This window comes from Caloenas nicobarica, chromosome 6 (genome assembly GCF_036013445.1).
Source record: "Caloenas nicobarica isolate bCalNic1 chromosome 6, bCalNic1.hap1, whole genome shotgun sequence".
Lineage (NCBI taxonomy): Eukaryota > Metazoa > Chordata > Aves > Columbiformes > Columbidae > Caloenas > Caloenas nicobarica.
The window spans coordinates 8,702,586-8,730,156 of NC_088250.1; the positions used below are offsets into that span (position 1 = coordinate 8,702,586).

At 48.6% G+C, this 27,571-nt stretch overlaps 2 protein-coding genes across 2 annotated transcripts in view; one reads left to right on the top strand and one right to left on the bottom strand.

Annotated features, from left to right (window-relative positions):
• Window positions 1-19,710, top strand: part of RBM44 (RNA binding motif protein 44) — a 37,967-nt gene extending 18,257 nt beyond the window's left edge. Inside the window, exons 15-16 of the mRNA XM_065637586.1 lie at window positions 11,193-11,331; window positions 18,864-19,710. Of these exons, the coding sequence (XP_065493658.1) occupies window positions 11,193-11,331; window positions 18,864-19,119 (395 nt within the window). The 3' untranslated portion in view covers window positions 19,120-19,710. The remainder of the gene's footprint in view (window positions 1-11,192; window positions 11,332-18,863) is intronic.
• A 370-nt stretch (window positions 19,711-20,080) lies between these two features.
• The window catches only part of UBE2F (ubiquitin conjugating enzyme E2 F (putative)), an 84,331-nt gene continuing 76,840 nt past the window's right edge, over window positions 20,081-27,571 (bottom strand). Inside the window, exon 10 of the mRNA XM_065637787.1 lies at window positions 20,081-21,456. Coding sequence (XP_065493859.1) covers window positions 21,406-21,456 — 51 coding nt within the window. The 3' untranslated portion in view covers window positions 20,081-21,405. The remainder of the gene's footprint in view (window positions 21,457-27,571) is intronic.

A 27,571-nucleotide genomic window follows, 5' to 3' on the forward strand; every position in this document is an offset into this window, starting at 1 on the left:
ACCTGATAATCGCTAAAAATGAGGTTGGCATTCTTCATGTTTTTATAGGGCTGGAAATCAATATTGGGTCATTAAAGAGTTGAGGGAGGTCTTGGAAATCTGCGGGTGGAATCTGGAGTTATTGCTCTGCGCTAGCAAGTTCCTTCTGCCTCACTGACCGGCTGCAAAGCCTGGCTCTGTTGGTATTAGCGTGCGTGTTTGGTGGAGGTTTTGGCCCCAAAGCGATGGTTGCGGTTGCAGCCCTTGCCAGCACAGACCCTGCACCGAGCGAGGGCTGAAAACACAACGGGGTAGCACTGGGTGCAGGGGAGAGGAGCATTAAAAATGGCATATGCAGGGGATACACAGCATTTTGACTTGGTCAGATAGCTATATACCTTTTTCTGTTCTGGGAAACTGGCAGCAGCCTGGCCAAAAACCTCTGGCAGAGCTGGATTTCAGCCACGGGCGGGATGCGATTCCTCCCTCTATCCTTCAGGTAACGTTTGTTGGGAAAGCGGCAACGCTCTGTGTGGATGAGTTGCAGAGAAGTGTCATCTCTGCACGTTATTCAGCAGGAAGGGAAGAAAACTACCTTGAGAATCCTCTGTTAAAATGGAAAATAAATTATTCCCGAGCTGCTGACATGGCTCAGTGACAGATTTTAGTCTGGAAACTGTATATCCAAAGTATTTAGTCAAGCTGCTGTTCTTTGCAGCCTATGATGAATGCACCAACAAGACACTGCAGCTATTTATTTTATTTTTCTCCCTAATGAATTTTTATATTTATTTATTATGTGCTTCTTTATAGGCAATCTGAGTGAATAATACTTGCCCAGGAGCTGATTTTTTTATCTCTAAGGTAGTTCAATAAAACGGAATAAAAGAATAATCCACATTTAATGCACACAGACCCACTGAAACGTGAAGCGTGTTGTCTCCAAACTGATGCCGGGCACTTTTAACCTTGGTGTTAGGTTTCCCTGTTCTTATTATAGCCTCAATCAACTGAAATAGCTGAAGGAAAAAATAGTCTGGGGGCAGGGGGAGAAGGACGTGTTTGCCTTCAGCACATTCTTGAGATCTTGAGCATTGGGGCTGCTCATTTCTCCCTGGCTTTTTGCAACCAGACCACTCCAGCTTTGAGACCCAGCAGACATCTGGCCTCTTTTGGCGTCCTGTGCTTCGTTGGTGTTTTACAAGTAACTCTGAAGCACGGGTCTAATGCCTGGGTAGGGTGCCGGGATGAGGATGCTGGAAACCACTGTCCTCCCCTGGTAGGCAGGAGTGACACGCCTGGTTCCCGGGGGTGGCATCGCTTCAGCCCCTGGAAGCAGCTGCCAGCCACACAGGCCATTGCCAAAATAGGGGTGTGCGGAATTAAATGGGGGTCCCCGTTCAGCTCATCTGGGTCAGCGAGCGGGTATTTAATGGTGGTAATGATCAGACCTGATTTGAACTGGGAATAGGTGAAGCCAGTCAAGTCAGGACTGTGCCATCCCTGATCTCCAGTGCGTGTCTAAAACTTGTGGTTTTCCTCCATGAATTTAATCAAGGCGGATTGTTTTTAAAAAGATCCCGCTATTCATTAAGGATATATATAATTATCTTTATAACTAGCTGCTCATGACAGATTTTTCCCTCTCCTGATTTCAGTCAGCCAGCAGTTGCTTTTCACCCTTTCTCCTTCCCTCCTTCCCAGCTGGTTTTGATTTTATTTCACTCACTAAATGAATTTTTGGAGAGGAAGAAAAGTATTTGCTATTCTGCTCTGTGCAGAATCAAGTCTAGGGACATGTAAGTCCCGTTTCTGGAAATGTTCTTGGCAGCTGCTGATGGGTATCAAGGACATTCCGTAACGTGCTGATACATATGGGAAACTGAGGCAAGGAGAGAAACTGGACCAGGGTCCTGGCTCTTTGAACAGCCTATTTCAATGTATTTATTAGTTAATATCATTTAACAGCAATACTGTGTGGCAAAAAGTGAACCCCTTGTGACCCAGCTAAGCTGGACTGTCCTGCTCTGGGTGATGTGTTGCAAAGTACTAGCGTTTGTTTTGCATTTTAATTTTAATCAAATATTAGGCATTTACAGGAGCCGTTATGTGGAAACCTATATCAGAACAGTGTTGAATTATCTTTCATTTAGGGAGGGCTTGGCTGTTATGTTGTAGGTACAGGAAAGCTCCTTTCTGAGGTGCTCCATAGTATATAGAACTTGGAAGAGGAATAACACGGTGCAGCAGGATCTCTGCTGCCTGAGCATCTCCTGAGTGTGGGATCCAGTTGGAGGGGCTGGGGAAACTGTTTTCTGTGGGCTTGTTGGGGCAATTGCTTGATACTTCTGTGAGTTGCTATATATTGCAGTAATTTAGTGCTCTGGAAGCTTACACCATCCCAAATCATTTCCATGTCTCTTAAATCCCTCAAATCCTCAGAAAACTAATTGCTTTGATATTTAGGAGGACTGGAGTTGTCCTTTCCACACAGAACCTAAATTATTTTAATCTGATTCATTGATTCAGTGTAGAAAAGGGAGACTTCATCCAGTGAGACTTCATCCACTGTTCCTGGAATGGTTATTCCCCTTCATTTTATTAGATAAAGCAAAATAAATAGCTAGCTTTTTTTCCCAGCCAGCACTAATGAGATATTTTGCATACAGCTGAACATAATAATGAAACCCAAAAGAATATCTGAGGTTTTAATTTTGGTATCCTGTTGTGCCTGTGAAGGAATGTAGTCATTTATCCATCGAGCTGATACTTTGATGATTTGTAATCACTTAGTTTTTTGCTAGGATGGGGGTGTTTGTTTTTGCTATCATTTTATAGTTATCCCAAGCATTACAAGAGGGCACAAAATAAATTGCTTAAAATTAACCACCAGTGAATTCTTTGTTGAAGTTGGAGCCGGCTGCCTGTGAAAGCAATGTCTGTTTGGGTTGTTTCTTTTTTTTTTTTCTTTTTTTTTAATTATTGTTTTAAGCAAGTGCCTTATTAAGCGGATGAAGCAGGACAATTTGAACCAGCAGATTTGCTGGTATTGTTGTTCACTGGTGGTTGTGGTTCCCGTTCGGGCTGGGCTGTGGGCTGGGGGTGCAGGGGCAGGGTCACCGTGGGCAGGGGGATGGCAAGGCAGGAGGCGGGCAGCGTTACTGGCAGAGGTGGGCCGGTGAGACCCCACCTGGGCACGCTGAAGGCTGTAGTGGTTTGCATTTCAGTCCCCCAAATTGTTTTCCTCATTGCAGAGCTGCCACCCCGGGTGCAGGAGACTCTGGCTGCAGGACCCCCCAGTGCCCTGGGAGAAGTGTGGGCATCTCGGAAAGGCGCTTCAGGCTGGGTCCCTTGTCCCGTGGGAAAGCAGCGAGGGCAGGGCAGGCACAGGTCCCCGGGGGGACGGGCAGGGAAATCTCTGTGATTATGTGGTCCCTTTGGCAGGCAATGAGAGCCGGGACGTGGCGAGGAGGTGTCGCGCTGGGAAGAGAAATGAGGGCAAAAGGACTCCTGACCCATGTACTGCCCAGCTTCGTTAGCCCGCCGCTCACAAAGCGGCTCTAATTAGGGACCCAGCTATGGAGCTGATTGCTGGGCGCAGCGGAGCGTGCCGGAGCCCCGCTCCTCGTGGGGCCGCACAGCCGGGACGGGCTGGCGGGGTCTGGGTGCTGGCTCCAGCGAGCAGGGACTGGAGGTGCTCTGCTCACCTCTCACTGCCGCCAGGGGAATGGAATTGCAGTGCTTGGGCGCACTGCGCTCCGGTAAAAACACCGTGACGCTTCAGAGCGAGCTGTAGGCGGTGGGTTTATCAAAGGACCGTTGGGCTGCCAAAAAAACCAGGCAGGGATGTAGTCAATGGTAGCGCTTTGGTGCTGCGTGCCCTGTTTGCAGGTACAATGAGGGGACTGGGAAATGCGGTGTGCCGGTACAGGGCTGCTGCAGTCGCTGGGGTGGTGTTTGCGCCGAGAGCCGCCTCCGGCTGCCGGTGTGCAGCTGAGATGGAGCCGATGCTTGTTCGTGATCTGCTTTTTTCTGTTTGACCTTCTCCTGTTGCTGCCTTTTACCATAAATAAGTCTTTATGCCCAGTGATGTTTATCCCCAGAAGTGTTTCTGGAGCATCATGATGCTGCCCGCAACCTGGCTTTTGCAAGGCGCAGCCCTCACGCTGGCTCTGCTCCCGTTCTCATCGGGCCACAACTTGTGTGTTTTGGGGGATCATCTCTTTTCCTAAAATTGAGCTTTCCTAGCTCTGTCTCTTTTCATTTAACATTTTTTCCCTGCTGCGAGGCTTTTTTTTTTCCCCCCCTAGCCTGAGCGACTTCTGTCCCATCCAAGTTTCCTGATCACTCGAGTAATTTGAAAGTTTTTGTGGCTTCGTGGCAGTGAAGCTGTTGGACAGGGGGAATATGGGGTGAGTCCTCCATCTTAGACCTTGCTGGGGAGCTCTGGCCGTGCTTTGTAACCACGTCCATGCCGCGTTTACAGGCTGCTCCGTTCAAGTAGGAGCTGGGTAGTTTCCTTCTGCTGCTCCATCTGCCAGCCCCCTGGGGCAGAGAGGAGGGAGCGGGGGAACGCTCCTTCTCTTCTCCAAAGCAAGCTGTGGCAGCATGTCCAGAACATCCCGAGATCAGCCTTCCCCCACCTCCCAGCATCTGCTTTGACTCTGAAATCCTTGCAGCACAGTGGTTCAGTGGCGTGTTGAAAAATCCCCTCTCCCTTTCAGGACATTAAAACCCCCCGAATATCCTATGAATTCCCTCTTTACGTCCTGAATGGCTATGCTGGGAAGGAAAATCCTATAGATTAAGGGGCAGTGTCACAACACACCAAGTGAACAAGCATGCAGCAGACAGGGGAGGCAGAGGCTGCCTGGTTTTGGGACCCAAGGATGCTCCAGAAGCAGCAGGGAGCAGGTCTGGGACAGAGCTGCTCTCTGAATTAACGCTGCCGGGATGAGAAATGACCTTCTCACCTTAAACAAGGTCATGGGTGACTGCTTTGGGTGACCTATGAGTCCTCCCTTGTCCTGGATCTGGCTGTGTATCTGGGTTGCCGGTGAGGGGGACAGGCTTTTTCCGTGGGCTCACCTGCTGCTTGCCAAGCACCTGCATCCCTACAGTGATCGGGAAGTAGGAGCATCTCTGCAGTGACTTCAAACACCTCTGCGTATTTTTGAGGCCCTTAAACTGGATGTGGGGAGCCTGGTGCTTTGCCGTGGTGAAAGCAGCAGCAGCTTGTCCAATCATGCATTAGCAAATGAAGTTTTTGGGATGATTGAAGTGCTACATATCATCCATTTTCCTTGGCTAAATTTATTTAGTCTGATGTGGTGGCAGGGTAGCTCTGACAGCTGCAGGCCTGGTGGGTAATTGACTGCGGGCTCCTTTTCTGTCTGTTAAATAACAATTATTGCTTTTCCGCATCTCCCAGTGCTTTACAGAAGAGGCCAAGATGATGGTCCTCACCTGCAGTTGAGGAAAAGGAGGTAACTTGAGTTAAAAGCTGATACTCGGGGGAGGAGAGCACGTTGGACAGGGGGGCTGTGCCTGGGGAGGCAGCACGGAGAGCCCTGTGCCCGCGTTCCCTTGCTGCAGGCTCATAGAGAGAGGGAGAGATGCTGCAGATGAAATATTGCCAACCTTGGAAGGGAGGAGGGAACTGGAGGAGCCGCCTGGGGAAGAGCTGGGCTCAGCCTCGATGGGATGGGGTGGGATGATCCTGTGCTGGTGGTGGGGCTTGGGCAGGCTGCTTGAGAAGTAGTTGGGTCTCTGTCAGCCCCGCAATCACCTGCATAGCTGGGGTGCCTCCATCCGTCTGATGGTTCCCACGCCGCTGACAGCCCCAGGAGCTGCTGCCGGCTCCCAGCAGCGCGGGGCGGGTGGGAATGCTCCTGGCCTGATCCAGCCAGGCAGGGACGAGAGGCTTTAAAAATACATTCCCCGTACAAAACCAGGACAGAAATAGCATCCCCTGCCAGGGCTCAGAGGTTTCATTTGACTGCGGGGGCACGTCCCAGGCTGTCAGCAACCAGAGGTGTTAGCGGATGGCTCCTGCCTTTCTGATAGAGAAATAAATGGTGGTGTGCCAGTTTCTCTGTCGTTCCCCGACATAAACATCTGCATTGTCTGCCCCCACAGCTCCAGCTGAAGGGGCTCACACATTTGCTAAGTGCCAGCTTCATTTTTTTTCCTGGTGAACCAAGGCAGCATTTACAAGCTCTGAAGCCTTGGCTGAGCTGGCAGCTGCCCGAAGCAGCTCCAGCAGGAGGTATATTTTTAAGCAGAGGATGCCAGACGCTTCCCAGGGGTTACAGTGCTGCAGATGCTGGAAGGGGCAGTTGTGCCTTTCTTCCTCCTCATCCCCAGCTGGCATGGGTGACTTCCCTTCTCTCTCGTGTTTCTTGGCATGATGTTTCTTGCACAAGACCTGAGCTTCCTGCTGGGTTATGCAGTGGTTTGGTTTTTAAACCCTGTCTGGAGCTGGACACCATGGGGGTCTTCAGAGCTGGTGCAGAAGGTGCCCCTCAGATGGGTGAGCTGCAGAGGGGGTTCATCTCCAGCGCTGGGCCGGTACCTCTGTTGTGACTCAATGGGCTTTTTGGAAAAAACATCTGAGTTTCTAACACCACCATGGGGGCCAGAGGTACAACGCAGGAGGCTGGAAGTGTCCCTTTGCCCCATCTGGCTTTGTCTAGGGAGGGCAACGTCAGGCTCAGGAGGAGGTGTGTGTGGGGAGGTCCCAGGGCAGATTTGCAGTGATGCTGCCAGTTCCCGTGTCCGCAGGTCGTGGGACCAGGACCAGCCAGAGCCCAGTCCAGCCCCTTACGTGCGAGTGTGGCCGGCAGCGGTGGGTTTATTTTTAGTCCTGCGAGCATTTGCTCCATCCCCCGCCAAACCATCTGCTGCTTCCAGCCAGGCTGGTTTGTGGGCTTTGAGTCAACAAAGTGAACCCCCCCCACAAGTTTTGCATTTTTTGGCTGTGAACCAGGATGTTTCTCAGGCTCATCTTCTGCCTCCTGTCTCCCATGTCCTCTTGCCCTCCCATGAGTGTTTTGGATGAGAAGTTTGGGGCTGGGTCTGATCTTGGCATCGGCTAGAGCTGTTTGCTCAGAGCCCTTGACTCAAACCCCAGTTATAAGATGTGCGATAGAAGAAAGTCCAGTTATTTTTCCAAAATTTTTGTAACAATTCAGGGCCAGCACTGTTTTTCTTGCTTAAATACACGAGTGACTTGGGGTTTTCATAGTTAACCCTCAGGAAGGTGAACCCTGTTAGACATATGCTGGGACTCTCCAGGACATCAATCCCAGAGCAATCAAGAGGGTCTGTGATTCCTGAAAAATCCTTCCCTGCAATCACTTCCTCACCGCCGCTCTCCGGATGCTCCAGGTGAGAAGGCAAATTAAATATCCTTAAAGTTACATCTTCTGTCAGGCAATCAGTGCTCCTCTTGGCAGGGAAGGGCGTTCATCAACAGCCATGCAGGTCCTTGCACTGAGATAAACACCATGTCGGATGGTGCCTCCTTCCAGCAGAAGACATCTTTGCACACAGAAGGCAGCGTGCACGTATGTTGCAAGGATGAATTTTGGGCAGCTTGCAGTGGTATCACCTGTATGGATGCACAGGCTGGGGAGACATGGGAAGATGGAGATCACCCGCTGCTCCGTGTCTGGGTGGCACCTAAAGACCAAGCGGGGCTTTGGAGGTACTGCATGGCTCTGGTGGGATGTTCCCAGAGGACCACTGCATCCCACAGCTCCTGATGCCATTTTTCCCAAGGAACAGGAGCACCGGGAGGCAGCTCATCCTCAGTGTAGTTGGGGTTTGGGGCTCATTTTCTCAGCAGCTCCTTATATCCTTTGCAAAGAGATGCTGCTAAGTGCAGTGATGTGACCACTGCGCAGCTCAGTTACTTACAGCTCCCTGAGCTGACTTACGCCGTCTCCGTCAGCAGGGTTGAAGAGGGGTGGAAAACCTGCTGGAATAAGAACCAGGAGATACAAATATCTCTCTCTGCTCTTTTCCCCTGTTGTTACACACCCTGAGCCAGTCTCAGCCTGACGTGTAGGTAAACATGGGTTTGGGGGAAATCTGGGAAGCAGAAGGGAAATATTCATGGGTTTAGGCAGGGACTATGTGGAAGTGTGGCAGGAGCTTTTCCTTGCTTTGACCTTAAAATGTGCATTTAAAACTAAAACCAGTTTTCCTTAGCCAGCTGAAAACAAAGGAGCTTTTCGGCCTCACTGTGTCCAGCTCCATCCTTGTAGCATTTATACGACAGGCTCTGTTGAGCCTTGCTCCTCCTGGTTGCTCTTTGTCTCTGATGTATAAAACAAAAGAGCCCTTCAGGATGTTAAAAATCAAATGTCCATGTGAAATGTCTTAGTCACTGGCTGATGTGTCCGGTTCCCCAGTCCCCTTGGGGAAAAGGATTTGCAGACAGACCTCACATGTAGGTGTGGGAGATGGGAGAGGAAGGGTAGGCACTGGACTCTTTAGCTGCCAGTGACAGAACCCAAGGGAATGGCAGGAAGATGTGCCAGGGGAGGTTTAGGTTGGACATGAGGAAAAGGTTCTTCACCCAGAGGGTGCTGGAGCACTGAACAGGCTCCCCAGGGAGGTGTCACGGCCCCAAGCCTGACGGTGTTCAAGAAGAGACTGGACAACACCCTCAGACACATGGTCTGAACTGTGGGGTTGTCCTGTGCAGGGTCAGGAGTTGGACTTGATGATCCTTGTGGGTCCCTTCCAACTCAGGACATTCTACATTCTACAGATTCTACGATTCTATGTTGTGGAGGAGATGTTTTCCAGGAGCGCGGTCTCTGCACCGCTCCTCGGGGTTGCCAAGCCAAGCCTTGGCTGTCCACATCTGCAGTGTTCACTGTGCAGAAGTCCTCAAGGGGAAGGCAGAGCTGCCTGGGGTGAAAGAAAGGTGGTGCTGTGCCTGTGAGGGACCTTCGGAGCTGAGACAAGAGGCAGGAACAAAGTGCAAGCGTACGAGTCATGCGCTCAGGGGTGACGAGGTTGCAGTTCTCATCTGCTTCATCCCCATGGTTTATTTAGCGTTTCTTCTCTCCTTACCTGAGGTGGAACTGTTAGGTGGTTTCCTTTAGGTCTGTTCCGTAGGAGCAGATGCACAGTCATCAGAAAATCTTTGGGCACCTCTAAGGACAGTTGTTTTCATGGTACAAGTGATGACTTGTCTCCAGGCTCATCCGTGCTGATGGGGAGCGGGGAGGAGCACAGCTGGGCGAAGGGCAGCCTGGCCTTGCTCGGGAACTTCTGCTTCTCTTTCTGCTCATGCTGTATTGCTCTTGAGTTTCTTAAAGCAGCTTTGTCTTCCTCAATTTCTCTCTGTGCTTTGCGTGTCTCACTCATTTCTGCCTGGCTCTGTTTCCTCCTTTGCTCCTCAGTTCCCTCAGCCACTTCTCTGGCTGCTTTTTAATCTGTTCGCCTCCCCTGCTCTCCTTTCTCCCCTTATGCAGCTCTCTCCTGTTCTGCATTTGATGTGTTCGCTGGCGGCATTTTCACTGCAAGCTGTTTGTCCGTCTACTTGTCCTTCACAGTCGGGTGCATGGTCTTGACCGAGGGCTGACTTCTTGGGGTGGAACCTGAACCTCCCTTGGATGCCGGTGCTCGCTCAGACGTGTCACTTGCTCACTTGATTTCACCCAGATGTGAAGGGATGGGAAGGGGAGAAAAGCCTCCCAGCCATCAATCATCCCTGCGCCTGCCCGGGCTGAGATTTGTAGTCCAGCTCTCACGTAAAATTACTGCACCTCCTCTCCTCCTCCTCCTCCTCCTCGCTCGGCGCTTTGCTCCAGCATCCCAAACCTTTGCATTTCAGAGCAGGGCTTGTCTCTGGCTGAGGTGGTGTTGGCAGCTGCTGTAGGGTCAGCCCCTGGCTGGTATCAGCTGATCGGAGCTTTAAATTATTATAAACTCGGTTTTATTACTGCAACAGTGGGGGTTTAATGTTCCTTAACTCCCTTCCCTTGCCTTCATAACTCATGTCACCTCATCTCGAGCTGAATCAAAGCGGCTGCCATGGTGGGAGGTGGTGTGGGAGCCCTGCAGCCACCCAGAAACCTGGTCCAGGGGGCCCCTCACTGCCCAAATATCCCAGCAGGTCCCGAGTTCCCACCCCTTGCCATAGGATGCGGGTGCTTATGTGCTCCATGAATTTGGGGGCTGCAGAGGGGACCACTCGAGAGCATCCCCCCAGGCAGGAGCCACCAGCGATGTCGTATGGGTTTCGCACACAGACTGTTAAATAAGTAGCTAAATTCTGTTTTGTTAGAAACAAAAATAAAGCCCCACTCTTTTGAGCAGATTTATTCACACACAGCAAAAAATAGCATTGGTATGCGATGCCTCAAATGTACTCCAGGAGCTGCAAAGGCACAAGCTGGCACTTTGGGACCAAGTGAAAGATATTATTTATAGCCAGGCTCAGTAAATCATTCCTCCAGAGTTTTTTTTTGCTTTGAGCCTGCTCCCTCTTCCCTTTGTAGCATTACTGTCCTTTTCCCTTCCCACTTGCTAGCCACATTGCACTAATTGTGCACAAACTTGAGGCAAATTAAGCAGCATCTCTTCCTCCTCTGGTCCCAACCCAGAAGGCGCCATATAGCAGTGATGCATACTCAGAGGTGAATTAAATCAGCGCCGTGCAGCCAGAGATGAATTTCACCGTCCTTGTCCCTGCACCCCTTCTGAGCTGGATATTTGTTTCCAAGCATGGCAATGTGCAGATAATTTTTAAGGGGTCCTTTGCTCAGTAGCAGCAGGGATCTCGCTGGGAGTTATGGGTTTATTTCCAAACTTACTCTTTTTGTAATCAAAAAACCTGGGAATTTAAAGTGCAAAAATGTGTGTCAGGTGATCAGCAGAGAATAAATCTGCGTCCTTACTTATTTATGACTTCCCTGGCATATTTTGAATAATTGATTTATCTACTGTCAGGCACTGGGGAGGGTAACAGAGAATGATGCTGCTGTCAGAGGGATGTGAAGAAGGAAATAAAACCCCGGGAAGGAGGTTTTGAAGAAGCTGGTTGACAGCAGGGTTGCTTCGATGTCCAGCTTTGCTTTGACAGATGCCTTCTGCGTGAAAAGCCAGAGGGGGACCACGCCGGGGGAGCTGTCACGGGGCCACGACCCACTGCGGCAGAGCCTGACCCCCCTCTCCCCTCGCTTGTCTTCCAGCCCATCACTTCATCGCGGCGACGGCGTGCCAGGAGGCGGACTACGGCTGGATGATCCGGCACTACTGCCTGAAGCAGTTCCAGCTCAGCATGGAGGGCATCGGGCAGCGGCTCTGGTGCGACTGGGATGAGACCGTGGGGTAAGTGAGGTCCCTCTGCTCACTCCTCCCTTTGCGGAGTCCTGAGACCACCTGCACCCATCTTTTCTGGGGTGTGAGAAGGTCAGTGGTGGGGTTTATTCCATGTGGGGGACAAATGTGTCATTTGGCTCCACTTTGCCAGTGCTGATGGTGCCCTGCCTCCATCCCTGCTAGGTTTAGCTGAAGGACTCACCGTCTCCTTCACGCTGGATATTGATGTGTTAATAAGGCTGGGATCCGTGTCATGGCTCTGTTACCTCTTCTGGTGACTCACTTCTTGATGGGCATATTTTCCATTAGATTTTTTTTTTCTTTTTCCTCCCAGCACTCAAGCTCTCCAGGCAGTCCAAAATGCCCTAACTCAGCTTGAAAACCCCGCAACCCACTGAGGTGCCCTCAGACCCTATGAGAACATCCCAGGCTGTCCCACCAGTGCTGCTGGCTTGCCCGCTACTTCCAGAAGTTGCGTGTTGATTTTTCTTAGCAACTAGAGGGAGAGGCTGGCATGGCACAGCATGGCAGTCCGCTGCTAAGCCTCTTGTTTGTGATCAGTGTCAGGGAATTAGCAGTGATTTGTGCCTTAGGAGAAGCAGAGATGTGGTCTGCTTTCCTGGTGGAGCACTTGGTGGCATCTTGTGGAGATAATGAGGGTGATAAGGGAACCCTACTTTAATGCAGCAGCACTGGGGAGAGCAGGGATTTAAGGAACGTGCTGCTCCGTGGGTTTGGTTTTGGCTTTTTTGGCATGTCTTTTGGGTTCTTTTTATTGCAAACCACCTGAACAGCACTTTCTTTGGATTGCCTCTTTCCTATTTATAATCAGCAGAGCTGAATTTTTTGGTACTACCATGGCTTAAATCGTTCTCCTGGCGAGACGGTTTTGATTACGGTTGCAAAGATCAGTCTGGGGTCTCTGTGTCTCATCTGAAAAGAGAAAACAAATCCCATTCTCCACTTTGAGTTGGCTTTCTGCGTCGTACAGCGTTGTTGTGCCGTGGCCTTTCTCTGGGAAAATGAAGCACTGAACAAAAACGAGTTCTTGTGACACAAAGTGGGGATTGAGGTCAATTGGAAATGTTGAGATGTTGCTGTATGCCATGAATTTTTTGCACAAAAATTAGAGTTTTTGTAAGATTTTGGTTGTTTTCCCACTTCATGCCCCTTTTTTCTGTGTGAAATGAAAACATACACGTGTATATGTAAGCATACCTATATAGAGTTAAATAGCATTTCAAAAGGACAGCTTGGGTTTTCTTTCCCCTTTATCAGTGACAAAATAGAGGGGAAGAAAAGAGAGTGGAAGGACTATGACAAACCTCATCTGGTCCTCAAAAATGTCCAGGACTGCTGCTGTTGCTTCAGCTCCCATCTGCCTTGGGGGTCTCTGTGGGACCTCTCCCCCTCTGTCAACACCTATGAGGACAGCATCCAGATGTGATCCAGATGTGGTGAGCGGCAGGAGAAGGGGATAACCAGCTCCCTGGTGTCTCCTGGCTGCGCTGGGTGTGAGCTCCCAACCCTGGGGACATCCCAGCAGAGCTGTCCCCGACTTAGACTGTCCCCAGGCAGGGGCTGAGTGTGTCCCAGCAGCGGGACTTTGCTTTTGGTCCTGCTGCAGTGCTCTCTGCAAGCTTGATGAGATGCAATCCATCTCCTCCTCCAGACCTTCGGTGAAGCTATTGCACAGGAAGCAGAGGTGTATTAAAGAGCTTGTTCTTCATCTCTGACATCCTGGGTTTTTTCTTCTAAATAGCCTCTACTAAACTTGTTATCCTTGAGGGACTTGGAGGAAATGTTGATGAACTCGCAGTGTTTAATTGATTACATGAGTCCGTTTGCTCCGTGCAAGCACAAGGCTCTGGTTATTTAAGAGATGACATTCCTCTGACACTCCAATGCCCTCAGGGCACTGGGAAAATCAGGTAGAAATAGCTCAGCTACTGCTGTAAATAAGCTGCTCTGCAAGGATATGTGTCTCAGGCGGCCACCTCGCTCAATAGCGCTGCTCCCTGCACTTGTGTGGGACTCGCCATCCCCTTTTAGGAGAAAAAGTACTTTTGGGAGGGGTCCCAACAGGCGTGGGCAGGGGATGGCATAGGCTGGCTGGCCGCCGCTCTGGCTTTATGGAGAAGGACGTGACTTCCACCAGGCATGAGATGAAGAAATGGAAATAAAACACCTGCCTAGAGCCCATTTCCTCTCCATATCTTCCCCCAAACCGAGGAATTTTGATGCTTGAAATGAGAAGGAGAAGTGCTTGAAGGTTTTGCCTCTGACAGGTCCTGTACCATCAGCAGCATCAGGTTTGGAGCTGTGATTTCTCATATGCGTCATTTAGCGGGGAAATGCCCATTAGACCCATCGCTTACTGCTCAATTGAGAATGACATGATGGGAACATCTGGATAAATGAATTGTCTCAGCAAAGTTTGTAATTGTGGTTTATTGGTCCTATTTATAGGCTGCAGATTATCCTCCTGTCTTACCCGCTGAGGTATTAACCAAGCTCTTGCATCACAAGTATCGCTGTGGTCAGGTGTAATGGGGGGTCTCTCTGGACCAGGAGTATTTCCTGAGGTTGGGCTTGGACCATGTGGACAAGCACCAACTCTCTGAGAAGGTTTGTCCAACACCGTCAAGCTCTGCTGGCTTTCTTAGCTGTGCTTGTTTGGGGAAAGGTGGTGTTTTTTGATATGCAAGTCTTCATGGTGTACCGGGGGAACTTGTGTGAGCTGTTACACACTTCAGGAATGGCATGCCAGGTGGTTTTTTGATAAAATAATGATTTCCAGAAGTTGGCTGTGAACGCTGTCTCCTGGGAAGGGAGAAGCACTGAGAGGTGTTTTCCTGTGGCTCACCTGGTTTCCTTCCCTCTCTTCCTCCCCGAGGGATGCACCATCCAGTGTGGCCTCAGATATTCGTGCCGGAGGAGCCGTGCGTGCCGGTGCCTGCTGGGTCAGCCGCCCACCTACCCGCTCTCTCCAGCCCCTCCGTGGCATTGCCCTGTAGATCCCTGGCCTGAGAGCAATTTAGACCACACACCACAGTGGCTTTTTTCCCAGGGCTTGCAGCAACCCTGTTATTTAAAACTGCAGTGGCATCATGGTCTCCTCTGCTTCATGGTGGTGGCTGAGCTGCTTTGACCGGGATCTCAGCTGTGCATGACTAATTATCCCGAAGATCAATTTGTCTATTTTGATTCCAGGTCCAGATTCATGGGGGCAGTGATTGAGCCGGGGCATTAGCTGTGGTCTCCCTCAGGGCAGCTATTTTGGGGACGTGGAGCGCTGCTGGCAGAGCCAGGGCTGCTGGAGGGGTCGGGCTGCCGGCTGCTCACTCACAAATGCATCAGCAGGAGCCCAGTGACTTACAGATATTTTCCTGCATGGTTTTGGCTCACTGGTGGGCCGTGGCCGGGGGACAGCTTTGCGTGATGATTTTTGCACAGCATTGGTGCGTTGGGCAGCAGCGAGCAGGACGGGAGGATGCTCGCGGCGCTGAGCGGTGCACAGCTGCGGGTGTCACTCCAGCCGAGCCAGACGCCTTCATCCCAAATATATCCGCTGCATGGCATGCCTAAAACTCCGTGGGGAATGCTCTCCCATTGCTGCAGGCATCCTGCAGGGAAGGAGCTCACCAGTGTGGTGTTGCGCCTGTCAGGCTGACAGCTGCAGCCGGGTCCAGAAATGGGCCGGGTCCAGAAATGTGCCGATGCTGCCAGCTCCCGGCACGCCTGGTGCTCTGCCCGCTCCTACCCCGGCCAGGGCTGCCCTCACAGCGGGGAATACACTCGGTGTGCTTTCAGGTTATCTGTTATCTTACAGACAACAGATTGATCCGTTATCTTATTATCTACTTATTTATCTTCAGGTTGCAAGCTTGCCCTGCAGCCTTGCAGAGGGAGGAAATCAATTTTTTCTTCTAATTTACAAAGCAAGAGGAAAGCCTTGTGTTTGTTCCCTTTTCATTCTGAAGCAAGGGATTTGGGGAGGATCGGAAAGATCATGATAGTCGTGGCAAAAAGGGAGAGCTGGCGATCCTGTGAACCCCAACCAGTGTCCGTAGTGTGACACCCTGAGGAGGAGCTCACACTGGTGAGGAGTAAATGGCAGATCAAATTCCAGTCTGGGTTGCAGTGGTACAAAACTAGAGGCATTGCTTAGGATTTACGGCAGTATGAGCATTCAGAGCCTGTCAAATCATAAATCAGTCCTTGATTGCTTCCCACCAGTGTCCCAGCCCCATCCCTGTCCTGCCCCTGTGTTTGTCCCCACACTGCTTGGCCTCCTCCTGCCACAGCATCCTTTAAACCTAAACCGTTTCCATGGTGATGAGGAAAACAGTTTTAATTGCAGTTCACATTGGGCAGGGAAAAAAAAAATACTTGCAATAAGCAAAGCCGTACTTTTCAGAGCAGGCTGCCCGTCTCCCTGCCCACAGCCTGTGGTGATGGGATGGCTTGGAAAAACCTGCCCTGCTCCTGGTGCTGTCCTACATCAGCTCAATAGTCACAAGTTTTAAATATTTCTTTTTAGTAATTAAAGCCATTTTTTTTAAAGCGTTTTTAAGGATTTTGAATTAACATGCTGGTATTTAAAGCAAAACCGGAGGAGAGGAGGCAGGGGGCAGAAGAAGGTGGTGGCATGGGCACAGATTGCTTCTCCTTACCCTCTGCCCCCATGTCCAGTGGTCTCTGGGGACACACTGATGGTCACAGTGAGCTCAGGATGCGCAGCACTCCTGCAGCCACGGGCAGGGACCGCAGATAGCTTCATCTCGCCGTCCCAAAGTGCAGGTGAGCCCCCGCTGGGCTGCAGGTGATTTATGGCACTGGGGAAGATCCCGGGAAAGCCCAAGCCTGGCTGGGAAAAGGAGCATGACTTGGGAATCCTTTGCTGCTGAGCTGTCCTTGAGGTTGTGGGAAGCAGGACCAGTCTGAGTGCTCTGAGTGGCTTTTTTCTGCAGATACAACTCGACAGTAGAGCTTTCGAATACCTTCCCATGGTAGGGCTGCCCGATGGAAAGGCTTTTGTTGCATGCTCTAATGCCAAATAGCGTCTTATTCACGTTGGAAGAAAAGGTTTTAACTAACAACTCCTCCATTGCCAGCCAAGTTTTGCAGCCGCACTGGTGTCGTGCTAATGTAAGAATGCGGTTCTCCTTGCAGAGAGATAGAACCAGATGCTGCTTTGGGATGCAACAGGATGAGCGCTCGCCATGGCTGTGGCAGGGAGGAGAACGCTCAGCCCCGGGCATCAACACTGCTGCTCTCCGGTGGGAGCCTGATCCCTTCTGACAACGCATTGCAAGCAGCAGCCTGGGTCTGACCAGGCTGGTTTATCCGTATCCCAGCAATGAGAAGGGCTTCAGTGCCACGTGTCCTGGTGCTCTGGATGTGGGGACAGGAGAGAGTCTCACAGGACCGCTCTCCAACCACCATGAGACACGGCAGCTCAGGACGTGCTCATGGGGATGGACTGGTTGTCAGCTCGTGTCTGTGCATGGCCAAGGGTCTATGAGATAAAGTGGAAGAAGTGAAAGCACTTGGCTGCAGCTGAGGGTTTGGCTTTGCTTTTGGTTGGCTGTTCATAAAACTATGATGGTCAGATAGTGCATCTCTTGAAGTGCATCCAGACTTGCTTTTCCTTGGCCAGGAGCTCAACAGCCCTTGTTGTCACCTCTGTATTTATGGCTCACGCTTAAAATGTTTCCTTCTACCTCCAGGCTCTCCTGCTTGCTCCCTGCTGGGTTTTGAGAGGGTATGAAGGGCCGTGATGGCACCTTGTTCCTGCCGAGGATGCTGTCCCACCCAGAGCAGGGTGGCTTTAATGAAGACAGGGGACATGAAACTAAAAGGGACAGGAGACTTATGTACATTAACCCACTGCTGCGGCCACCCCCCCCCCCATCAGGATGGAAGTACATCCTTCCATGCCTGGACAGACACTCGTAGCCCCACGGCCGCCTCCTCTCCCCGTGCACTGCTCGCAGGGCTGCAGCCGCTCGGCTCCTCTGCGGGTCCAGCCTCTCCCAGCCGGGGCGCACAGAGCTATCTGAGCGCTGAAACAGGACGCTGCCCAAGTGCAAAGTGTGATTACAATTTATCCTTCCGTGTGCTGACACCGGTTTGCTTTGGTTACTTGCACGTCTTCAGGTGTAATGATGGGAGCACCTATTTATTGGCATGAAAGTGTGGTCTGAGCTGCAGCAGGGCTAAGGCAGCTGCTGCACGGCCCTTCAGTTTTAAAAATAGCTCTTATTTGCTTCTCTGTTAACTCTTTCCTTTTGGTTCCTGAGGATGCTTCAGCTCCTGAGATCTAAGGCTGCCGATGAACGGGAAACGGTAATTTTGCACATTGGGAGACTGAGCAGAAGCTGCTTTTAGTAGCTCCAGGCGCCCCATTAATTAAATCACCGCACTCCACAGGGGCTCCCTCCAGCGCTTCCGTGCGCCAGGCACGGCGAGTCAGCTGCGCCTCCCGAAAACCCGGCTGACGGGACACAGAGGCAGCGGCCAGTAGTTGGGAAGCTGCTTATAAAATACTTTTTTTCCCCCAGGTGCGTTTTTAATTGCCCAGCTGGGTTTGCTTAGCTCTGCTGCTCTAGGATTAGATACGAGTAATTGGGATGGGGAAAAAAATTGTGTATATACATGGGGTTTTTTATGCGTAGGCAATTTTAAATCAGGTAAGATTTGAAACCCATGGTTATACCTGTCCTTGCAGAGGGTGGCTGGTTGGACAAGCAGAGGGGCTGTGCTCTCTGTACGGTGCCTTTTGCTCGGGCTGCACCTCATTTTCCAAATATTTTTAAAAAAAAAACACAAAGAGAAAATGGACTTGCTGTCCATTGAGTGGTGGATGGGTCATGGTCCTGCTGACCTGCAAAACAGGGTACTGCAGAGAGGTGAGCTTCAAAAGCATGCTGTTGATTCATGTGCAAAATCCCCCATTTTTAGGCAATTATAAGTATTCTAAGTAGGTTCTATGTGTTTATTTCTGTCCCCTTTTGGCTGAACCTCTGTAAGGTGATCTTTGCCTAAAAGTGCTGGAGGGTTATGTGGGTCCGACCAGTATTTTCTAATAATAAGCCTGCAAAAATTAACACAAATCAACCAAAAAAAAAAAAAAACCACCGAGACCCTTGCATCTAGTTACTTCTGTAAATATTATTTATATTCATTTACTTCTGTAAATGAAAACTCCTTGTGCTTTTGGCTGTGGGTGAGCACTGAAAGTGTGATCAAAGTGGGAAAACCCAATGGGAATTAAAACAAGCAAACAAAAAAACCAACAACCAAACAAAAAAACCAAGAACTTAAACCACTGTACCACAACATGTATTATATTTTTATACCCACCTACCTACAGTCTCAAAAAAAACCCACCTAAAAATTCAAATAATCTCAAATAACATACAGACACATTTATAATACGACGTGTGATATTTTATACTGTATGGGGAGGGAGATGGTGTGCTCGTGTCTGGGTGCGGGTCCGCGGTGCCACCACAGTGTCCTTGTCTGTGTTGCAGCACCTACGGGGAGCTGACAAACTGCACGGCGCTGATCGCCGAGAGGCTCGACTGCTACTGGCCCAACCGGCTGGTGGATGAGTTCTTCGTGGCGGTGCACAAGCAGTACTTCAGGAACTGCGCTCCCTCTGGCCGGGCGCTGCACGACCCCCCCAACAGCATCCTCTGCCCCTTCATCCTGCTGCCCGTCCTCGTCACCCTGCTGATGACCGCGCTGGTGGTGTGGAGGAGCAAACGCAGCGAGGGCATCGTGTAAGGACACCCTGGGGGAGGACAGCAACGCCACCGCTCCTTCCTCGCCGGTACCCTCCACATGTGCTCCTCGCCCAGCGGTTTCCAAATAAATACGTAATTTAAGACACTGTTTGGTGGTCTGGGATGGTGGCGGCTGGTGAAGCTGCCGCAGAGTCCTCTCGGGGCACCGGGGAGCACGGCTTGACCCCGACATCAGCACTGTCATGGCTCTGCTCATCCTTTCCCACTTGCTTCCCTCCCAGCACCCCCCAGCATGGCGTGCCAAAAGAGGAACATTTTTAAAGAGAAAACAAAAGAGGATGGGGTGGTTGAAATCCTGGCAGCCCCACAGTGCCAGCAATCACCACAGCTTCTTCTTTTTGTTTTTGTTTTTGTTTTTGTTTTTTTTTACACCAGGAAAGGAATCTTCTCCCCTTGCACAAAGCTGAGGCCTGAACAGGGTAGGTTTTGCTTGGGAGATGGGGAGCAATAGGTAAAAGTTGCCAGTGGCAGATGGTGGCACGGGTGGTGGCCTTGGCGGTGCCCCGGGGCTAATGAGCAACAGGAACAAGGTGCTTCTCCTACCTAAATGAATAAATACATCAATAAACCAGGTCCCTGTCTCTGGTGTGAATCCTTTGTGCTTGCCCCCTCCCTGAATGCTGGAGTCCAGGTGGATTGAGCTCACGCTACAGCTCTGCTCCTGTGTACTGATCTCTGCATTTCATTTCTCTGCTTTCCTGCTCCTCCAGCAGCGTGTACAGGAGCCTGTGAAGCTGTAAGAGAAAAGGCACAGGGAAAACTTAACAAGCAAGGCTGCACCGTGCTTAAAATTTACAACCCAGCTCTGCCACGCTAATGAGGGAGGCAATTTCGGTTTTCTTCAGTGCCTGCAGAGGAAAGAATGAAGTATAATCATTGGGAGGGGGGGAAATTAAAAAAACAAACAACAAAACAACAGGCAACGCCTGAGTATTACACACTTGCTCTGTATGAAACCACACAGACATTTATTTCTATGTTTTATCTATTTATAAAAGCTTGAATCGGTTCCATTGCTCCTCCTCTGCGTGATCCCACGAGCGTTTCGGTCTCTGAGGCCGCGTCAATGCCCCGGCAGTGAGGGGACCAGCGGGGAGCTCCAGCACACGACAGGCAGCAGAATTCTCACGGCGTTTGCTCTGAAGTGATTCCTGAGGTTCATGCAACTCTTCTGCAGGATCTCTGCTCAAACATACTATGTGGTATATACAGCTACTTACAGAAAAGGCAATTACAGCATCATATCCTTTCAAATCGCCAAAAAGCAGGTGCGCACGAGTGTTTAAAAGAGGGTGCAGTGTGGTATTAGTCTCAGCTGCATTATTAGTCATTCAGTGCAGAAGTTTGAAGAACACAATTAGGTGTTTTCCAGGTAATGGTGCTTGAATTTACTTTCATCAGATCAAACACTGATGCTCCCTCACCACATCCAGATTGGAAAGCCAAAGGCAGATTTCTTAAAAAAAAAAATCTCCCTTTCATTACATTTTCACAGAAATATATATATATATATATAATATATATATAATAAATTTTACTAATACTACACATTTACTTAAATTACAGATTAGCCTGTATTTCTTTTAACTACTTCACACAACGAATAGAAACAAACAAAAAAAATACTGTTAGCCCAAACAGGAGCTGAAAATAACAATGTAAAAATTCCAAACGTGACAGAAATGTACTTACATTAAACATCATCAAGAATTTCAATACCAGAAGTAGAATTTGATTTAGCTCTTGCATTCTGGCAAGCTCTAAGCCTCAGCTGACTGACTCTTGGAAAAAGCTCATATTGTTCCTGCTCATCAAAGGCAACAGTATTGTCATTTGGTTCACAGGAGACTATTTTATTGCCAGCTTGAAGTGTTCCAAAACCACGCCACCTTTTCTTTTTTCCTTTCCCCCTCCAAACTAGGCAGAGTTAAAAAAAAGTGTAATTACAATTTCAATAGTGATTTCTTTTAACTTCTCAAGCATATCTCATCAACAGGATATACAGTACAGTTCAGAAGAGTAAACATTTTTAAAAGTAAGCAAACAACTTTTTTCAACCAACATACATACACATTTTTCTTGCTGTATTTAGGCTGAACTCTCCTTTTAACATGGACAAGGTATGAAGTTAGTTTTCTTCTTCAGTACAACATGGACACAGGTCTGGTACAATCCGGGCTGGTTTTATTGTTGTGGTTGTTGTTGTTGTTGAAGTTAAGGACAACTGTCGTGTGGAAGCCATGGTCCTGCCATCCATCTCCCTTCATCATCTCGCATAGCGTTTAATGTAATCTTCAACTTTATTCCGAAAGTCCTCCTAGGGGAAAGCACAGCCAGAATTACCCCAGGCATGTCAGAGAGGGACTCGGGTAGGACTGCAGCGGTGGTGGGTTCCCAAATGAGCACCCATAGGGTCAAATTTCCACCAAGCGCAAAGCCCAATGCTCTCCCTGAGACCCAGGACACGTTTTCCAACCTGGTGTATGAGAACTGAGGTGACGGCTCGAGTCCTTGCAAGCAGACGTGTGCCCTGCCGGGGATCTCCTCTGGGGACTGAACTGAACAGAGTTTGTTACCATCAGCTATCAAGGAAGGTGCAAACGGAGCGCACCTGACAGGCTGCCAGTGCTGGTGGCACAGCAAAGACCTGGCCACGGTTTCAGAGAAGGAAGAGAAGTTGTCCTGTCCTGTCCTGATCGGATAAAAGAGGCAAAGCTACGGCAGGGACCGTTACAAAAGCTGCGTGGCCAAACTCAGCTCTGTCCCAAATGTTCATTCTGGCCTCCCCCGGTAACTGCATAATGTCACAGCTAGCACAGAAGGAAGCTAAATCAATCACTGCCTTTTTTTTGGTCAGTTACTATAGCCCAAGTCACTTGTTTGTTAAAGTGGTTCAGAGGGAACGCGTGTATACCTACACTCTCCACAGAAAACCTGCGGGACTATTCTATAACCTCTGTACCTATGGAAGAGCACACATTTCTAGTAGCTTATCTTTACAAAACACAGAGATGCCGAGTGAGAGAAATTCTGACACACTCTCCTCATGTGATCCTTGCCCAAGCTGGGATGTCAGATAGATGCTACATTCCTGTAATGTTATTCTGAGTCTGAACCTTGCCTAATGCGCTTACAGCCTGTTATTAAATATGTTCAACACAAACACAGCAAGTGGCCCTGTGCTCCAGAATCAAGTGGGGGGTTCACAGCAAAGTGCTTCTTGCTTGATTTCCACCTCCCTGTTTTGTGTGCTGGTTAGAATATCAAGCAGGAAAACCTGGGAAATTAATGTCCTCATGTCTGCTAAAAAATAAAAAAACAATGCACAGAACAGATGAAGAGGTTTTGAATGCAGCATCCCGGTGCAGTGGAGCTGCCTAGAGAGCAGGGGCCATGGAAGCACTGAAATCCTCTGCTCACCAAGCCAGGGCTCTGCTTTTACCACCGAACGGCACAAGTCTCGCTGCCGTGACCTGAGGTATCGCAGCAAGGGACGCTCCTGCTTTAAACAACGCACCTTGTCCAAGAGAGCAGCTCCAAGATGGCTGGTACATTAAATGACACCCTTCAAATGCACTCTGAGTGTTCCGGTACAGTCCACTCAGCAAAGAGCTCAATAAAAAGAAGTTTAGAGACAAAGAAGCAGCTCATTAACTTAATGCCCCATGTAAATAATGGCCATGCATTTTTCAAGGACTTTAATATCGAGTCTTTTTGACTTTTTTGTTAACAGCAGAGCACTGCAATATGCACCGTGACTTTGTACTAATACGGCTAAAAGGTCTGAAAAGTAGCAAGCGGTCACTTTTAACTGCGAAACGTATTTGGAAAATACAGAGAGCTGTCTTCCCTTGCAGGGGCATGCAGTAACCTGTTCTGAAACTTGAAGATACTTAAAAATGGAAACAGAAAATATTAAAGCTAAAAAGTCCATCCCGACAGCTAAATTTGCCTATTTCTATTTTGTCTACATCAGGTCCCCTTTTTTCAAAAAACTGGATTTCCCCCGTGTCTTTAGCAGCATTTAGCTGCAACTAAAACTTTTGCTAGATATCACATCACACCAGACAAAAAGCAGTAATACAGCCTTTTTGCTATAGCTAGCCTTGGAATGCATCAATGCTTCCTTGGCCCCAACATCACACTTCAAATACTTCCTGATCAGCTCCCTTTACAATGGTTTGGTTTTCTGCTGGTGAGTTTTTCTACCAGAGAAAGGATAAAGGTTATCTCATGGTTAAAGTCCCCAGTCAAAGGATCAAAGAAGAACTACGATCCATCAGCAACACTGTCCGTGATTTCATTTTCTAACTGATAAAATGCATCACAGAGACTTCCGTGAACTGTATGCAAAGTGCTCTGAATCTCAAAGAAGTTTGAGAAATGGTTTAAGGCCAAAAATGTCATAGATGTGGAAGCAAAAGTACAAATGCACTTTAGGGAAAAAACACCCACCGCTAATGGCTCTTCTCAAGAGAGGTACAGATCTGTGCTTTGGGAGAAATAAAAGCAGAGACCATAAATAACAAGCATCCATTACAGGAAATCAGAGTAAGATGCTTTACACCTCGGCATGGGGTAGTGGGAGCCCAGGTGTGGAGAGCGGCCCTGCAAGGACCGACTGCCAACAGAAACCAGTTCCCTAGGGCCACAGAAATCCCCTTCCTCCTTAGACACGGGCTGCCTGCACTCTTAGGAGAAAGGAGCAGCTATTTTGGTACAATATGGCACCTGCTAAAGGCAATATTCCGTGTAGCGACTTTTAACTTTGCTGCAAACACACTCATTTCCACGCTCATGCAACCATACGTTAAGTGTGCTGAGAAACTAATGCTACAGGATTAATGCTGTCTTCATTTTTAAAAAGATTTCAGATGCCAACTTCAGTCCTTTGACGATAGTTACGATACCCAAGTATCATGTTAAAGTGTTTTTGAGTAACTACTTACACACAACACGTCTATGTGCTTCCCAGATCTCAGGCTGCCTCAGGCTAGAAGAATCTCTAGGTAGCTTGAGTCTGTTAAAATATCACACAAAGACCTTTTGAATTTTTTTCAGCTCTGATGGGTCATGGACTACACTGACGCAAACTAGAACAATTACTCGTAATGGCAAATGATGCTGCAAGCCTCTCATTTACCAGTTATGGTGGATATTGTCAGTATTATGGACTGACCACGAGCAGCAGCAGCAACACTTGCTGTCAGCCTGTTCTTGGGCACTCACAACGTGCGAGGACGTCGGTCATGACACTGCACCCGATACATAAAGCCGCTTGGACTTTCCTACTCTTGTGATTCTCCAAGAAACAAGTTACTAAAAGAAATTGGGCCAAGAAATACCACTGGACATGAAACAGTGCCAACTGCATCTTCGCTGTATCTATAATATGATATCTAAGAGCAGTGCAGTACAAGCAGCTCAGAGCATCCTCCGCTTTTTCATCCATATTTTTACGAGGTTTTCAAATGGGAAGACAGACCCTCAGCACTGACTTAACAGAAGCAGGACCTCAACAAAGAAGGAAGGCTCCAGAAATCCAGGCTGTCACTTAGGCTGACTCGCCAGATGAAGGAACTGACAGCATCGGCAAGAATATGTTAACACAGTACTCGCCGCATGCAAACCTGGTTGCTGAACAGGAGGGTCTCATCCCATAGCTGTAATATTCCATCTTGACATGCCATATGGCACAACAGTTCCTGATTAACAAAGGCCATTTTGCTATGTGCACATCTGCTTAGGCATAGTACTGAATAATCAGAAGAAAAAGAATTAATCAGAGCAGCACATATTCTGCATTATAAAGAGGCACGTACAAAATCCTGCTAGGAATGTTAAGGGAAAGAAGAGGGACAAGTTTCATGGGGAGGGGAGCTAAAGACATGTTGTTAACCTGACGGGATGGTGCATGTGCAAGCACCCATGGCCCTGCAGTCTGTTCCTGCCCTGGTCCTCTCTGCCACACAAAGCAGTGCATGTTACCCTCTCCTAACTTCCCTTCAAGGACAGATCCTAACTGTAGGACTGCTAGAAAGATGGGCAAGAAGGCAGGTTGTGCTAAACACCTACTCTTACTAACAAATCAAAGCCTACCCACTTCAATGGAGCTTCTTTCTCTGATTCTTTCTGCGGGAGATTCCAAGGAACTGTACCCAAGCTCAAGTCTGCATTAGTGTCCTGAGCTCCAACAATCCTTTGCCACCAAGACAGACACTGATGAGAAAAAGCATATAATGTCCCGTGGTTGTGATGATGAGAGGGAGAAGAGCGTGGAAGTTTGCTGCTGCAAATCCCCCATCATCAAAGCAGTTGATATCAATGACCATTTATGCGCCTGCCAGAACACTGATCTAGCTGATGGTGGTGGTTGTGTTGCCCAGTGGGGCTTCTGCCACGTCCCACTGGACCTGGGTGACATCCCACCGCTAGCTGGCCCAGAGGCACAGCTGCCTGCCTCTACGCTGAAGTAGCTTCCCATGTCATCAGAGTTGTCACACCGAAGACTGACGAAGCGGGAGAGGGCTGACGTTTTACTACAGAAGCACTGATGCTATAACACATGAAACGTCATTCAGAAATGACTCAACCAGCCCTTAAGCCCTGATCTGCCATCGGTGAGTGCTGGAAATGCCACCTGGAGGAGCTTTTCAAAGGGAAAATCTAATTTTGAACTACTGTCATGTGCCCTTCATCAACCTCACTGTACAGTATTTCCTTCACAAATTTCAAGATAGAAGATATATGAAGTAAGGGGTGGACAAAACCACCCTTGGGTTCTCTGGAGATGTGCTGGGGAGGAATGAGGCTTGGGTTTCTATCTGGGAGCAGTACCAGGCATATGATGATCAGCTGGGAATAGGAAACTTATCAAAATGTAAACAAACCAAAACATCATAACTCTGAGCATACCCCAAAAGAGCACAGCAGGTCCTCTGCCAGCTCCAGCCCGGTGCTGGGGGGTACAGATGACACTGGACGCAGCTCCACAAGGACCAACAAACAGCCTCACCCCTGCTGCCCCACAGGCCACCCCTATAGCCTGTCCCCCTGCAGGTCCCTGTCCTGTCTAGTCCTCACCCTGGATAAGCAAAACCCTGGAGGAAGTCCAGCTCAGTTCTCAAACATATGTGTGAGAAGAAACCATCTAAAACGGGAGAGTTCAGACAATTTTGGTGTAGACCCAAAGCAGCTTTGCCCTGAGCTGCGGGGAGGTGAGAAGGAGAGAAGAGCAGTACGGCAGGAGCCCTGCAGGAAGTATTTGTTGCATGAGTAATGCTGGCCAAACCACTGCTTCGTTTGATGAAAATCATGTGGAGACAATCAATCGAAGGGAAATCCAAAATTCATCAGTGGATGAAGAGTATGGAATATAAGCCATGACACATTTCACAGTATCATTAGATGAAAACTGGATTACGGCACAGACCATAAAGTTAAAACATACATCCCACTGAGCTTCTCCTGGGTGTATTTTTGTACTTAAACAAAGAAGTTTTGTTTATACAAGGAAGTTTAACAAATAACCTTTAAGCAGATAAAATTATGTATGTATATCAGAAAGAACTCTGGTCAAAGATATCAATTTCAACCCATTTTCTGATTTCACAATTTTCATTTGTATTCTACATTCTTACCAGACAGCATGATATGTGCAGTGATTTGCATCAAGAAAATATTAAACCGCAAATCCTTATCTAATTAGCTTTAGGTAAAAAAAAGTACTGATTGATGTAATATTAAAACAACTCACTTAAGTCTCCTCTGATGAGCTGCTCATCATAAAAATATGCCAAACTGAAATGACATTAAAAAATATGGCAGACAAAAAAAGTTGATACTACAAGATATTTTACACTGAGGGCATAAGCGAGCCCAGTACCTGGACGGAGTGGTAATTTATCATAAATTATGTATCTTTGAGGAGCACTTGGGAGAGGATATGTAGACAATTATGGAAACAAAAGGAAAAAACAGCCACCCCAAAACCCCAGAAGAGAATCACAGTCTACAATTTGTAAAAGCATAGCAAAGCACAAACTCAAGAACTAGGTACTTTTTTGAAAACTGGGGTTTCACCTGATTTGGCACCTCTAAGAGAGGAGATAAGTTATACTGCACCGAGTTCTACTAATTACTTATCTATTACTAAGCTTTTAATTTGAAAAAGAAAGAAGATCTGCTCAGCTATCCAAAGCAAACACAACGCTTGTCTGTGATAACTCCCAGAGAAGTTTGGAAAAGGTGTAACGGAAACGTTATCTCAAGATTTAAAATAAATAAATAAATAAATAAATAAACCAACCCAAATGTATATGCAAGAATTACACACACACATCAAAAAAAAAAAGAAAAAGTAGCAGATTTAGCTCATTATCCTTAATGTACCGACTACTGGTAGCATTTCATACACTGCAGCATTTGGCAAA